This window comes from Phoxinus phoxinus, assembly GCF_949152265.1.
Source record: "Phoxinus phoxinus genome assembly, chromosome: 13".
In the NCBI taxonomy this organism is placed as follows: domain Eukaryota; kingdom Metazoa; phylum Chordata; class Actinopteri; order Cypriniformes; family Leuciscidae; genus Phoxinus; species Phoxinus phoxinus.
This window is the reverse complement of record NC_136888.1, coordinates 20,755,288-20,771,875: the sequence shown is the minus strand read 5'-3', so window position 1 is coordinate 20,771,875 and position 16,588 is coordinate 20,755,288. Positions and strand designations below refer to the sequence as shown.

General features: G+C 38.4%; 1 protein-coding gene across 4 annotated transcripts in view; it reads right to left on the bottom strand.

The window, feature by feature from the left end:
- The window catches only part of crybg1a (crystallin beta-gamma domain containing 1a), a 45,815-nt gene that overhangs the window by 11,628 nt on the left and 17,599 nt on the right, over positions 1–16,588 (bottom strand). Inside the window, exons 2-4 of one of the 4 annotated variants that reach the window (XM_079631933.1) lie at positions 14,601–14,748; positions 6,896–8,085; positions 153–5,646 (exon numbers count right to left, since the gene is read on the bottom strand). In XM_079631933.1, coding sequence (XP_079488059.1) covers positions 153–5,646; positions 6,896–8,085; positions 14,601–14,748 — 6,832 coding nt within the window. Of the gene's footprint in view, positions 1–152; positions 5,647–6,895; positions 8,086–11,313; positions 11,752–14,600; positions 14,749–16,588 lie in introns of those variants that run through there. The other 3 variants (XM_079631934.1, XM_079631935.1, XM_079631936.1) reach the window with 3 other exon arrangements.

Below are 16,588 nucleotides of genomic sequence, written 5' to 3'. Positions count from 1 at the left end.
CATTATGCACTAGAGTATATAGCACATGCTGTACACTATACTATACTATACTACTATACAAGCAATAACTTAAAATTAGGACTTTTTGGGCTTTACTTTACTGGGCTTTTTTTTTTAAACAGTGGGCATTCTGTATTAAGAATCTTTCTTACTTCTGCATATGTTGGTGAGAGGTTGGTGGGTGTGAGCATTGGAATCTGCTGAGTGCTGTTGGATGGAGATGTTAATCCTGATATGCCTTGCAGTCCCATGTTTGAATTAAATGTGTTGGAGGTGAGACCAATATCCAACGCAGGGAGAGAGCTAGTATCAGGCCTTTGCTGATTAATTGTGTTGGATTCTTTGCCTTTATTCATGTATTTCTCCAATAAGTCAGGCAGTTTGACTTCTGAGAAAGTTGGAAGAGAAGGTGGTGTCAATGGGCCCTTTACTGAATCGCCAGGTCCGCCCTTTACATTGCCATGCTCTGGTAAATCACCAAGCCCCTCTTTTGGAGCTGTGACAGCATGGGACAGTGGTATACCCTTCTGCTCTCCTGAGGTTGGCACCACCTCTGGTTGTGGCGTTATGGGGGACTGAATGCCATTGAGAGAGCTTGGTTCAGTTCTGTTTTTTCTTGATGTGTTTGGGTAGTTCACAAGGTTTGAAATTATTGACATTCTTTCCAACCTTGAGGACATTTTTCCAGAGCCTTCTGTGATTTGTTTTTCTCCATCATTTTTCTCCTCTGTAACTGTGAGCTTTTTAGCTTTGTCTTGTTCCCGTCTAGATGAAAGACCTTTATAAAGCAGGCTGTCCTCAGCACGTTTGGACAATGGGTTGGTTTTTGCCCCTTCATTGTTCTTCTTAATAATCATGGCTGGAGAAGGGTCTTTTGGTCCCGCAGTTTTTCTTGTCCCAAACCGGAACTGTTCTGGGTCAAGAATCTTTTCAAAGTGATCTTCTTTAATGGCCGGCATAGCAAAAGGTGGCGAAGGCATCTTGTTCTGCCCATGTTTTCGTGGAGGCAAAGAGAAAGGAGAGCAATTCTCTTTAATGTTACGAATGAAATCATCAAAGTCACCCGAAGTGTCAAGCTGATTGTCATCACTTGCAGAACAATCCAAACGTCTCTCTGTTCTCTTTTTCTCAAAACTTTGGTCCACGTCTAACCAACTAGATGGTGCCTTGCTAGTTTGTGAGAGGCTTTTGGGGTCCAAAGGAAGATTCTGAGATGTAAATTGTTGAATGCTTTGGTCGGATGGAAGTTTCAGCTTTTGCAAGTTAATAGCTGGTAGTTTATCTTTAGTCTTTGTAAAATCCTTGACTTTCAGGTTAGACTCTGTATTTTTAATTCGGACCTCACTCTTCCTGTCCACTTTGAGAGTCTGTTTATCTGGTATTTTTTTAACTGATGGAAGATGCTGCTCTAAAGTCTGATCACCTTTTTGAACAGGTTCTGGTTTAGAAGCAGCCTCTGGAGACGTGAACACTGCTACTGCTGTCTCATCAACTCGCTTTGATATATTGGATTCATTCTGTTTGACACATTCTGGGTTTGTTTTACTTGAGTCTTCAGACTGAACCGGTTGCTTCTCTGAAACTTTGCATTTACCACGTTCTTCTTTATTTTTAACCTTTTCATCTAGCTGTATAGTTGTTTTTGCTAGTTTCAAATCTGAATTTAGAGCATCTTTCACACTGTGCTCTTTGGTCTCCATCTTCTGGACTATATTTAATGACTTATCTGAAATGACTGGAATGATTTGTTCCTGAGAAGGGCAAGACTTCTCCATACCTTGAGCACTCAGAATACTGGTTGGCTCTTTCTCAAACCCAACAAGAGATTTCTCTTTGACAACATCTGGCAGCTCATCAGATGCAACTTGCACATGCGATTCTGTTGAAACTGGTAAGTTGGATTCTGTCTGTCGTTTTATGGATTGTAAATTGTTTTCTGAAAGCGACACATCCATTTTGTCTTTGGTTTCAGCAGCACCAGATTTTTCATCCTTCACTTCAGAAGCAGCTTTTGATTGTTTAGCTGTCTTTGGTATTGTGGAAATTTCATCTGTCTTAGTAAGGGCACATGTCTCTTCTTTGATACCAAGAAACTTCTCTTTGACAACATCTGCCTGTATATCTGGCATAATCTGGACATGTGACTCTGATGAATCTGGTAGATTTGATTCGGTTTGAAGTTTTATTGTTTGCTTTTTGTTGTGTTCTGAAAGCGACACATCCAGTTTGAGTTTGGTTTCAGCAGCACCAGATTTTTCATCCTTCACTTCAGAAGCAGCTTTTGATTGTTTAGCTTTCTTTGGTATTGTGGAAATTTCATCTGTCTTAGTAAGGGCACATGTCTCTTCTTTGATACCAAGAAACTTCTCTTTGACAACATCTGCCTGTATATCTGGCATAATCTGGACATGTGACTCTGATGAATCTGGTAGATTTGATTCGGTTTGAAGTTTTATGGTTTGCTTTTTGTTGTGTTCTGAAAGCGACACATCCAGTTTGAGTTTGGTTTCAGCAGCACCAGATTTTTCATCCTTCACTTCAGAAGCAGCTTTTGATTGTTTAGCTTTCTTTGGTATTGTGGAAATTTCCTCTGTCTTAGTAAGGGCACATGTCTCTTCTTTGATACCAAGAAACTTCTCTTTGACAACATCTGCCTGTATATCTGGCATAATCTGGACATGTGACTCTGATGAATCTGGTAGATTTGATTCGGTCTGAAGTTTTATGGTTTGCATTTTGTTGTGTTCTGAAAGGGACACATCCAGTTTGTCTTTGGTTTCAGTAGCACCAAATTTTTCATCCTTCACTTCGGAAGCAGCTTTTGATTGTTTAGCTTTCTTGGATATTGTGGAAATTTCATCTGTCTTAGTAAGGGCACATGTCTCTTTGATACCAAGAAACTTCTCTTTGACAACATCTGCCTGTATATCTGGCATAATCTGGACACATGACTCTGATGAATCTGGAAGATTTGATTCGGTCTGAAGTTTTATGGTTTGCATTTTGTTGTGTTCTGAAAGCGACACATCCAGTTTAAGTTTGGTTTCAGTAGCACCAGATTTTTCATCCTTCACTTCAGAAGCAGCTTTTGATTGTTTAGCTTTCTTGGATATTGTGGAAATTTCATCTGTCTTAGTAAGGGCACATGTCTCTTTGATACCAAGAAACTTCTCTTTGACAACATCTGCCTGTATATCTGGCATAATCTGGACACATGACTCTGATGAATCTGGTAGATTTGATTCGGTCTGAAGTTTTATGGTTTGCATTTTGTTGTGTTCTGAAAGCGACACATCCAGTTTGAGTTTGGTTTCAGCAGCACCAGATTTTTCATCTTTCACTTCAGAAGCAGCTTTTGATTGTTTAGCTGCCTTGGGTATTGTGGAAAGTTCATCTGTCTTAGGAAGGGCACACTCTTCTTTGAAACCAAGAAACTTCTCTTTGACAACATCCGACTGCATATCTGGCATAATCTGGACATGTGACACATCCAGTTTGACTTTGGTTTCAGCAGCATCAGATTTTTCACCCTTTGTTTTAGAAGTGGCTTTTGATTGTTTACAAATATCTTGAATACTCAGATCACTGGCTGTGTAATGGCCCATTTCAGGTATTAAGGAAATTTCATTTTCCTTGGTAAGGCCATACTTCTCTTTCTTGAACCCAGTAAGCGTCTTCTCTTTGACTGATTGCTTATCTGGTACAACATGGACATGTGGGTGTGATGAAATCGGTAGATTTGACATTGTCTGGTGTTTTTCGGAGTGTGAATCATTCTTTTCTGAAAGTGGCAAATCCAATGTGACTTTAGTATCAGTGGCACCAGATTTTTTACCATTTGATTCAGAAGAGGCTTTTGATTGTTTAGCAATCTTGGATATTGTGGAAATTTCATCTGCCGTAGCAAAAGCACATGTCTTTTCCCCAAACCCAACAATATCCTTTTCTTTGTCAATATCTGACTGTTTATCTAATGCAACATGTGGGTCTGATAAAGTTGATAGATTTGATTCAGTCTGTCGATTGGTTTGACAATCATTTACTGAAAGTGACACAGCTGGTGTGACTTTGGTCTCAGCAGTATCACAATTTTCACTCTCCGTGTCAGAAATGGCTTTTGATTGTGTACGAATATTTTTAACTGTGTCAGATTTCAGAGCAGTGGTGGGTGTGACAGACAAATTTGTCATCTTCTCACATTTGTCTATTTTTAAATCTGAAGCTGCATTTGCCTCTGCCTTCCTAAAATCTTTCTTGGGTTTAAGTTTAGTGGGACTTTTGAGACGTGGTGTTGCTGACTGTAAATCAACCATGTCCTTAACAGGGCTTTTCAATTTGAGCTCTGGTGATACCCTGGCCGCAGCATTCCCAGTGGCTTGATCACATTTGCCATTACTTTCAGGACCGTTAACCAGTGATGACTCATTTCTCTCTGGCTTGCTAAGTGGCAGAGAAGCGGGTTCATATGACTCACTCTCTCCACGGGCAACTTCTTCATCTGAGGGCTGTTTAAGAGGGCTCGTTGGTGTCATTTGAGGCAGCTTTCTTCCTGTTGGTGACACATCAGTCATGACTTTTCTTGGACTCTTTGGCCAGCTTAGCTGGGTTTCGTTCGCTGACTTCTCCTTTTCAATGTTCTGCTCTGATTGGTCATTGCCAGGCACTGAGGAAGAAAGTTTTACCAGAGTTTTGTTGCCAGTGTCACCTGACTTGACTTTACTCTTTGAATAATGAAAACTACTCTTTGATGTTGGACTTCTGTCACTGACAATTGTTGGTGGTGTTTTTGATTTTGGAATATCTTTACATGCTCTGAATTCAATGTTAAGCTTTGTTAAACCAGAACTATCCAGTGAAGATGGGGAAGATGGGGATTTATCATCAGAAACAGAAAGTGAATTTTTTAAACTTCTTTCTCTTTTAGGCTTTGAAACAGTGACCTGTTCTTTAGGGGGTTGAGAAGTTTTTGTCATTAGTGAGCTATCCAAAACATCCCTCTCTTCCACTCTCTTTGTCTGTGACATTTTCTGCTCTGGGTTAATTAATCCTGTCCCATTCTGACGTTTGGTGGACATCTGTCTTTCAGCTTCAGTAGACAGACTATATACGGTGACAACCTCCACCACTTTCTTTGGTTTTGTTTGAACCTCTGGTCCGGTTTTCTTAGGAATCCTGGTCTTAGTGTCAATTGGTTTACTAAGTGTAACAGATTGGTCTTTTTCTGTTGGAGACCTGATCTCTTTTTGGTCTGTCTGCTTCTGCGAAAATCTCCGTACTGGAGGCACTTCTATCGTTGATGCCTCAGAGAGGCTTTTAATGCGAGACATTACAGCTTTTGTTTTAGGGGCAACTTGTGGTGGAGGGCTCTTTGCTTTAATTCCCCCATTTGTTCCACTCGCAGCTCTGTCTGTACGCTTGGATGGCACAGATGAGTTTTGAGGACTGCTCATCACACTCTTAAATGGTACTTTATTAATTGGCATTTCTGGGAAATCAGTAGCGTCTCTATTCTCTGTTGAAAGTTCAAAGGGGCTCTCTACATCATCATTGAGAGGCTGCTCTTGAATGAAAACAGCACAATCTTCTACCGACTCATTTGTCTGTAGGTTGGACTGCTTGACATTCACACTTTTGGGGTTTGGTAATCTGTGGAAAGACAAAGGCAACAGCAGTGTTAAGAGACAGGTATGGGAGGATCCATGCATTCATATGCTTTCAACAGCATGAATCACATTAATGAGAAATCATTTGATTTCTTCAAGCGTGTAAAAACTCTTGGTGTTAAAGAGCATAAATTATTTCAGAACATTTATTAACTTGTTTGACTGCATTTTTACCCTTGGCATCATCATTGCACAACTTAAACACCTTACACTTTTAACCATGACATAGAATATCAATTAATTCTGTAGACTTTTAAGATTACTCAGCTGAAAAGGGCTGATTAATCAGAAGTGAACTTGCACAGAATTATTCAGGTAAATTTATTTTGTGTGAATTAAAGATCAAATCAAACAATAGCTGCTGTAGAAAAACCCAAGCGATCCCTATCTTGACAGTGAATCACTTGCACTTAATTTCCATTGTACGGGTGTTCATTTACTTTTATCACAGCTGTACATGAAGATATGATAAAGAATGAGATAATTAAATCAAATTACATAGAAACAGCAGTTTTTAAACATTAGCCCAGACAACAGTAACACTGTGGGTTAGTCCACAACAAAACTAATATAGCTATAAAACAAGTTTAAAAGTTTAGGGTGAGTAATTGTTTTGAAATAAATTAATATATTTATTCAGTGAGGACGCATTGATCAAAAGTGGCAGCAAAAACTATTATAATGTTATATAACTATTTCTATTTTAAAAAGATGCAGTTGCTTTTGAACTTTCATCATGGTTTCTTTCCTCAAAAAATATTAAGCAGCACAACTGCATTCAACTGATAATAATAAGAAATGTTTCTTGAGCAGCAAATCACAATTTTAGAATGATCACTGAAAGATAATTCAACTTGCTGCTGAAAATTCAGCTTTGCCATCACATTAATAAATTACATTTTAAAATACATTAAAATAAAAACTGTTATTTTAAATTGTAATAATATTGCACAATATTACTGTTTTATTGTATGCATTGTGTGCATGTGAGACTTATTTCAAAAGCATTTGAAACATCTTACCGACCCCAAACTTTTGAATGGCAATGTATATATATTTATATATATCTAAATGTATAGAAAGATCTGAGAGGCATTGTTCATCTCATACTCAAAATCATGGGAACCCAAGTATCATATTGCACACAGTCATCTGCACTGTACAGACTGAACAAAGCCCTCGCTGCTCAGTAACCCAACACAGACACACAAACACAACACAAGAGAACTTACATTTTCACCCTAACCTGCTGTGCATTCTGCGTTATATCCAAGTTAGTCTCACTTTCAGCTTGTTCTTCCTCGTCTAGGCTTGATTGAGAACCAACTAACACTCTTTTAGCAAAGACTTTTTCACTCTTTGACAGTTTCAAGCTTCTGCGTTTCTCTTCATTGCTGTCAGCATGTAGGCGTTTAGGAATAAGTCTCTCTCGAGTTTCCTCCTCTGGTGGTTCAGTGCTGTCTTGTAAGGTGAAGTTGGCTGGCTCTGGAGCTTGAGAAGGAGCAGGAGTGTTGCTGGCAAGTGCACTGAGGACAGAGTAACTCTCAGTTGGGCTGGCCAGAGCAGGTTCTGCAGGAGAAAGTGAGTCAGTAATGGAGCTCTCACTCTCCTCCTCTGTCAGGTGAGTTTCCGCCCACACGGCTCTGTGTACTTGACCAGGTGAGTGAGAAGATTGAGCTGACCTCTCCTCTGCCCCAGGGGAAGTTGTGTTCGTTGGGGTGGGAAGCTCATGATTGCCTTCTTGATTGCTTAGTTTGCGTGATTTTCGTTTGCAACTGTTTTTCTTCCCCATGCTTTCAGTTACCGTCTGTTCTCCAGGCTGAATGTCAGAGGACGATGAGTTTCTAGAATGTGATCCCAGAGTCACCCCGACCAGCGCTGTGTAATTCCCGCCGCCTGTGATGGTGGGTTTCAAAACTGTTTTTTTACTCTCCGTCCCTCCTGAGGCCACGGAATACTTTGGCGTGTCAGGGGTGTGTACAGGGACGTCTGCACATTTCTTTATTTTTGTGTCTGTTGTCTCTTCTAGGTACACCTGGAGCTTCCTGTTCACTTCCTGCACAAGATGCTCGGTCTTCTTGTCACAGGAGGTCTCAACCCTGCTCACTTTGATCACTTCCACCTCTTTTACGCTCCCTCGTCCACTACTGCCACTGTCAGCAAAAGGCAAGTCTCCTCCATATGCGACAACGGAGGCTACGCTACACACGCTGGGACTTCTGTTCTCTGGACCAAACTCTGAATTATCATAAATCTCTCTGTGTTGAGTCAGTATCAGTTCTTCTGACCCTGAGTACTTGGTTGGGCTGTTTGCCTCCGGCGACAAATTTTCATCCCTGTCATCCGATGTGGTTCTGCTTTTTTTCTTCCGAGTGAAAAAACTACCAATACGATTGAAAACTCCACTCTTCTCTTCAGAACTCTGGGAAAACAAAAAGGGAAAGACAAGTAAGAACACCTAAATAAAATACAATCTCTTCTCAAATAACTATTAAACTTGAGTATTTGCGACTGTGCTGAGGGGGTTACAGATTTTTAACATTATTAGCAATGTTAGTTCCGATTACTAAATAGGGCTTGGGCGTCGTGACGTCATACTTGGCGTGGCGGTCATGTTGATGGCCTCGCGAATGTAAACATAACGTTACAACAAGTGGAACGAGTAGAAAAAGCAGAGTTGGAAGAAAGAAAAAAGATGTTAAAATCCCGAAAAGGATGCGGAATTTACCGTGATACAATAAATAAGGAAGCCAGGGACCAGTATGTGGACTGAGCTTGACACTAAAGTATGTTAAACTTCTTTTGAAATTGCGTCAAATACGCAGGAATATACACTGCAAAACAAAGCGCGTTATTCGCATACCGCGTATTCGCATACAACTGGTGAAATACTCAACCCGATCTCACGGCAATTCGTACAAATTTTACGAGGTGGCTAATTCGTACCAATTCATACGACCTCACTCGTACGAATTTGTACGTTTTTTGCTAAAACGTAGGCCTACATATTTTACGATTTGCCAAAATCGTATGAATTCATACGAATGACCTACCCCAGACCCCGCCCCTAAACCCAACCGTCACGTGGGTTTAGACAAATCGTACAAATTCGTACGAGTAAGGTCGTACTAATTCGTACGAATTAGCCACCTTTTAATCACTCGTACAAATTCGTACGAATTGGTCGTGAGATAGCGTTGGAAATACTAGTTTTTAATCGGTGATCCGTAAAATAGGGCATGAATCTGTCGCCGTTTAACATCTGCTGGAAATCCAGGTAAAACTATCAGCGTGCACGCGCGCGTCCCCAGTTAACATGATCCCCAGTTGATCCGTAACACCTGTTCCAGCTTTATGATCTGCAGCTCCTAAACCCACCCATTGGTGAACTGTACATGCGACTCCAATGATTTGTAGCTTCGGAACTGTTCTGAGGTGTAGGCGCTCACAAAACAAACTAGGTAACGTTAGCCGAAGATATCGGTTATGCAAACCGGCGGCAGCAAGTCGTTGTCGGTGCTCCACTCTTTGTTTCCAATTTTATATGGATCCAAACCGTTATAGTACCGATTTTGTCCACATACCGGTCCCTGGCTTCCTTATTTAGTGTATCACGGTAAATTCCGCATCCTTTTCGGGATTTTAACATCTTTTTTCTTTCTTCCAACTCTGCTTTTTCTACTCGTTCCACTTGCTGTAACGTTATGTTTACATTCGCGAGGCCATCAACATGGCCACCACGCCAAGTATGACGTCACGACGCCCAAGCCCTATTATGATAAATGATCTTGACAAAATAACACCAATAATACTGTGTATTTCTGTGTTTCATTGGCAAATAGTAATTTGCTGGAAGGTAAAAAGAAAAACCTAAATCTATTGGATAGCCTACTTATCGAATATTCTCCCACATAGAAAAGCATAGGTAACTATGGTAACTGGTATTTGTTTTCCCCAACGTGCTAGCAGTCTTCCTTGATGACTAGGCCTATATACAGCACAGCTCATCTTACCTTATTGCTTAAAATATTTTTATTCACGATTACACTCTTACATAAATGCATAAAACCTTAGTAGTATAAAGGAATTCAACACAAGATAGCCACACACAATCATTAGAAAAATTATGTAAAATGTCTCCAGAAAAGACAAGTGGGACTTAAGACAAGTCCCAAAACCTCCACTTTATAATCCATGGATTTCAAAATCTGAACATGAGATCAACCGATCCTTGGCGGGCACTCTAAAATTAGTGTTGATGTGCAAGAACATTTATTTGTCACCAGGAAACAAGAGGAAGCACATCAACAGAATCCTAATCAGAATAGCCTCCAACAAAATACTATATTACAACTTATTGTTACTTAAAAATGTGGTACCTTAGTGTTGCCACTGACACCGGTGTTAATACTTTATTTTTTAAAAGTGACAATGTAAAACTCCAAATATTGCATTTTAAATTAATATAATTTTTTTTTAAAAACAGAATCATAAAATACATTAATAGATAACGTTAAACACATGTGCTTAATTTATAAGTAAGTTTGGGGTACATCTGCCCCATCTTTCAGATAGGTACAAACATAAATATTAGCAGCGCCACGTTGACAACATATTCCAGCGGCAGTTATAGACGTTATGGGAAGAAGAAAAATCTACATATAAAAAATTCTGAGCACCCAAGGTGAAATGATGACTAACCTCAAAAGTGCCAATTCCCCGTTAATAATAGATGATCTTTTCCTCTACAGAGCAGTTCTCTGAAACACGTAAGTACCTCCTTGTTTTTACCTCCACCTACTACGTCCGATTCATAAACGAATCATTCCTTGGAGTCGATACCTTTTATGATTCAGTTCACGAAACAAGACACAACGATTAGCTAATTCATAAATCGGTCAGGGCCAGGGTGCGTTTCCCACAATCATCGTTAGCCGAACTAGGGTCCCAAGTTTCATTGAACTCTATTGACAGAACTTGCGACCAATAGTCTTTAGGAAACGCACCCCCTGACCGAGCGGTAAACGGGTAAACTGAACCGAATGATAGATCAACATGAAAAGTTTTCAGCTGAGCTGAGCGATTCATTAACAAATTAATTTTATTGTAGTTGATTTGACTATGTAGGCTACGTTTTAAATCATGGCTACAACATACCCAAACTGGGGCATTATATTACAATAACACCATTATTATTCAAACCTAATTTTAAAATAATAATTATATACACACACACATACAATAATCGTAATCGGAATATGAACTTGATACCACGCCATGCGTAAAGAATCATTGATTTATTTTTGAACCGGCTCTTTTGAACAAACTGTTCTAAAAAGTGATTCGCATGATCACTATCCTAAACTAGGACAAAGGCGGTGTCTCAACAACCGAGTGGTGTACTGTCCTATACCTACACAGTATTTTGGGCATAAGCGTGTTCCGATTAAGAACCACACAGCACTTTTGAAAGAAAGAAAAAAACATTTAGCCTACCGGCTACCGCGCATGTGAGATCACAAAACATGCTGTCTATGTACAGGCAGCTCACTGTTTTAAGACGGGCAAAAACTCCCTCCAGACGCCACAAAACACCAAAAACAAATACAGATACTTTGCCTTAACGTTTTAAACAAAATAGCTGTCTTACCATTTTATCTAGCAGGTGGTGAGTTTGTGTCTTTTTTTCTTCTTTTTTTCATGCAGTACCGAAATCAGAACACATAAATCATTGTAAGCAGTCCAAAGTTCTCAGCAATAAAACATAGAAGAAACAAATAGCCGACTATTAATCCAGCTCTTTCCTCGATTACGATATTCAGACCGTCTCATTCAATCGCTGTTCAATCGCAGACTGCATGAACCGAAACAAAATAACCAAACTTTTTGAAATTGCAATCATGTTCTGTTTACTTTGGTGGCGCCGCTCCAGGAGTTTTGCAGGTTGTGCCACATGTAAGTGCACTCACTTTAAAGCTGTTGTGCAACTGGCAAAGTTAAATAACATTATTCGTCCACAGTCAATGTACTGTATGAAGACCGACCACATCCAAACGCCACACCCTTCCTGTCTATCCAACGTGACTCTACAGACCACCAGGCATTAATAACACCAAATAATACAACTCATAATAATAATGTTGTTGTTGTCAACCTAATGTAATATGTAAATTAATTACAAAACCATTAAATACCTTCACCTATACAACAATTACTTTAACTGATTTATTTTCATTTCTGTATTGCACTTGTCACCTGGATTCTTTAACTCTATATCACTAGCATAAAGTGAAACTACAGTGAATAAAATTAAATAAAAGTTAATAAAATATCTAATGTATCATTATTATATTTAGTTGCATGTTCAGCCCAAAGTTTGTATGACCAATGAACTGTATTGCTTGTTCATCACAAATATGCATTGTGCATTAATTGAGTACAACACTTAATTTAATGAATATTCATTCATTTGAGTATTGCTTTGGATTAAAAAAATTATCAGCTAAATAGCAAATAAAACACACACCATAAGCATAATATATTTCTAATAACTTTTAAAAAGGGAAGGCGTGTTCTTTGTTTGGCATCAGGTGGTTATCCATAGAAGGATAAAACCTTGAAGTTCTCTTTGTCATGAACAACAGAAAGGTCAGCCTTCCTTAACTCTGCTATTGAGGATTTTGTTTGACTTCACTGTTGTATGACTTTGACTTTAGTTTTCTGTCAACTCAGAAGGTCAAAGTGAACACACTAATTTTTACAATATTGTTACTAAAATCTTTGGTAAAGAGACACCCAGTATGTTGAAGGGTGGAACTTTAAAACCTGGAAGACTAATTCATTATGGAAGACTAACCCTCGTTCCCTTGAGATTTTCCTATGGGGTTTTTCAATTTATGAGTAAAATAAAGCCATAACTTGAAGATCATTTGAGGTTTAGTTTTACAACGTAAACTGTTACGTTTTCAAAAATACAGCTTCAACATTTGCGTTTTCGCAAGGGGTGTGTGTCATTTACATCATAGAACAAAAAGTCAAAGTATCATCAAGTAATGTTTACCACAGGCTATATTTTACACATCATTTTTTTTTAAAAAATTTATAAAAACCCTATAGGAAAATCTTGAGGAAACTAGTTGCGAATTAGTCTTCCGGGTTTTGACGTCATCCCTGCATTACTCTATTTCAGATCGAGGTAATAATGATGAGCAACCTGAACATGGACTTTGCATAGAGTATCATAGAAACAAAGTGCAGGGCGTATATGTTTTTCTGTGTATGGATAACTAACAAATGGTTGTGTGGACAAATGGAATTTGAAACTAAAAAAAAAAATTAAGTGAAAATGTATATTATATAAGGGAAAGTGTACACTTTAGATCCCTATGATATTGACAATTTATAAATGTACTTTGTGATTGAATAGCCCATATAATTTTTTTATATATATTTATTTTATTATGTTTTATTATGTCATAGTGTCATACTTCTATCCAAATTTTGATGTTCTTTTGATGTCCATACATATTATGGCTGCGTTCCAGTCCACTTCCTCCAGTTCCACACGCACTTTCAAACTTCCCTAAGCACTTCCCCACAGGGGAATCCCTGCTGTGATTTTGAATTTCCTCTCCGTGAAGTGGACGAGGGAAGTTTATATGGACAGACCCTCGTTCTCTCGATTTTGACCGAGGGAGTGAGTCTACTTCATATGTACTCTTCAGGCACCTCCATATACCACAATGCAACACGATTGTGACCTCACCGCAGATCTCGTCTAATCACCACCACCACAAACAACTCTATGATATATTAATTATATATATATATTTTTTTAAACAACCCAAACACACCTATATACATTTGGATGCTGCATTAAACAAATTCTTAAAGGGAATACATAAATAAATAAATAATAAATCAACCCCATAGCTGATTCCAAATCATCAAGGGCTTAGGACGTTCCAATTCAGCCCATTGCAGTTTCCGCCAGTAGTGGGCACTCGTGCAACGTAAGCAATGATGTAGCCGAGTGAACGAGACGGAGGGAAGTTAGCGAGTGCATGACAATTTTTGGACTGGAACGCAGCCGAGGTCTTTAATGTGTAGTTCACAGAGTTGTTTAGCCTGTGCTGCCCTCTGCAGGCTCATGAAAGAGTTAACAACAAAGGGATAAAGAGATAGTTCACCCAATTTTTTTTTTAACGATTCTTGAAAATAATGTAAATAATGACTGAATTTTCCTTTTTAGGTGAACTATCCCTTGAAGCTTTTCAAGAGATCATTACGTCATGAATGGAACTGAAACAGAAAAGCAAATGGGAAAACCAAATCTAAATAACCTTATATAGCTACTTATTTCACTAACAAACCCTTTTTGTTATAAATAGCCGACATTGGTTGTAAAATGTATGTTTAACACATTTGAGCTGTTTTAATTCACTAGAAGCTTTTTACCAAGTATTTTTACGTAGTACGTTAAACCATATACACGAAGCAATGTACAATGTCCTTGGTTTGTGAACACATGATTCAACAAATGAGTCTTCTCTACAAAAAAACATCTGTGAAGAATTCAAAAAAGAACCACATGAAACACAGAATATATTTCAGATAGATTCAGCGTCTGTTAGTGTTTGTTGTACAGGGAGCAGTGACTGTTGTAATCTGATCCTCTGATGAAAGTAGAGCAGCAGCTGCCCAAGGCTAAAGCAAACTAGTCTCGGCATAGGAAATCCAGTCAACTTCCTCTTCCTAACAGTACAATTTTGTGATGTCATCAAGATCAGTATGTTCTTTTTGTTTAATAGGACAAAGTGTAAAGAAAATTTGAATAATATATTCAGGATTAAAAGATGACCTCATGTGATGTCCATCATGACACTTAACAAGATCCACAGTTTTACAGACAGAGCAGAGCTACCAGGATCTACCTACCTTCCTGTGTTTGCGAGTGGGAGAAGATGGATCTGAAAGGGAGATGAGATCCAGGCTCATCATGGAATTAGCCCGAGAGCGGACAGGGGTGGGGCAGGTGTCGGTCATAAAACAGTCCGCCGTTTGGATGCTCACCTGATCAAAACTCCTGTGGGACAGAGAACCAATTGTTACTGTAGTATAAAATGACTCCCAGATGCCCTAGTTTGCAATGCAGATGTAAAGTATCAGTGCAAACAACTGTAAGGGGGCTCTATAAGATTGTATTTTGTTTTTCTGTATTATCTTGAAAGATAAAACGACTTTTCAACACAATTAAAATAAGCTTCAAAAGAAAATCCTCTCATGTGAATCACATATAACCAGTAAAGAACATGTTCAGGTCACATTTCAGGTCAAAGAGGGGAAAAAAGAAACTATAGGAAAATTATATTATAGTGAAATATATAAGATACTATCATATATTTTTACTTTTAAGAGTATGTGGCACCAGTTAAAATATCAGAGTGTTTTTGTAAGCACATTTAAACAGAAAACCAAGCATATTAAACCTAATTAAGTGAATTTATTGCATATATTTCTTGGAAGAATGTGGCGTCATGGTCTCGATTCAGAATAAATATTTAAGTGCTGCAACAGCTTTGTAGTTTTTGTCCAGCTCACTATAATATGCGTTGTGACACAACAATAACAAGTCTATCTTTTAGCATTAAAGTGCCATATGAATAATTCATGGTAATAGGAATTAATTGTCACCTAGGTGTCAAACAGGCTACCTCCTGAAATAAAGTTTGACACCATAAAAACCGTCCTTAGAAAAAATTCCTCCATTCAATGTAGTGTCAGATCTTAAATAAAATTACAGTCACACTGGCTTCAAAACTATAAATTGTCTCTAAAGTTAGAAAGTCTTGTCTAGGTATTGTGCAAGTTAAAGATTGTGCAATTGAACCATTTTGCAATATAACCACCAGGGAGCAGTCTAAGATAAGTTCTGCTTAGTTCCACAAGTATGCTATTGCTTTTCCCTTCACTTAGGCTGCATCCGAAATCACATACTTCCCTATAGAGTATAGGTGAAAAACAGTGACAAAAGAAGTATGTCCGAACAGTACTTATAACAGAGTAGCCAAAAAGTACCCAAATTACCTATATTACTTATGTCGAGATTCTGAAGTGTGCATATAATGAACACTTATTATTTAAGGCCACGGGAGAGGATATGTGAATGGCAGTGAAGCGACGTAACTACACACATGATAATAACAACATGGCGAATAAATGTCCAGATCATACTATAGAGATCGTCAAGTAATGATTCAAGTAAAACAAGTCTTCTTAAATGGAAAACTTAAAGAGGATGTTCCACATTATTAAGCAAGTCACAGTTCTTATGTAAAATGGGGAGGAAGAAAGATCTTTCGGAAGATGAAAAGCATGAAATGGTGCAATGTCTTACAAAAGGCATGAAAAAAACTAATATTGTGTGAAAACTGAATGGAGATAACCGAACTGTCAAAAGATTTGTGAGTGATTGAGAGCACAGAAGAACTCGGTCAGATAAAGGCTTATTAAGGGAAGTTTCTGTAAAACAAAATAAATTGCAATATACGGCAGCTATAAAAAACCCACTGTTCAGCAGCAAACAGGTATTTGAAGTCGCTGGTGTCTCTGGAGTCCCAAGAACCCCTCCTGAAAGTTGTGCATGGTTGGTTAGCCAGCCCTAACCAAATCTCACAAAGAGAAACGTTTACAGTGGGTGTAGAAATACTGTTTTTTTTCTTTGAAAAACTAAAATCTGAATGTTTATTGTACTAAAATCCTACTGATATGTCACTTGCATAATAATTTGGAACGGAGTGTATGAACTGTATAGGACATGGTACATACCACTGGCACAGATAAAAAGCCTTTGGGAATCATTATAGTTACTGCGACAACTTCCGTGCCCCATACCGCAAACAGCTTTTAAACTTGTTTTTTTTAAC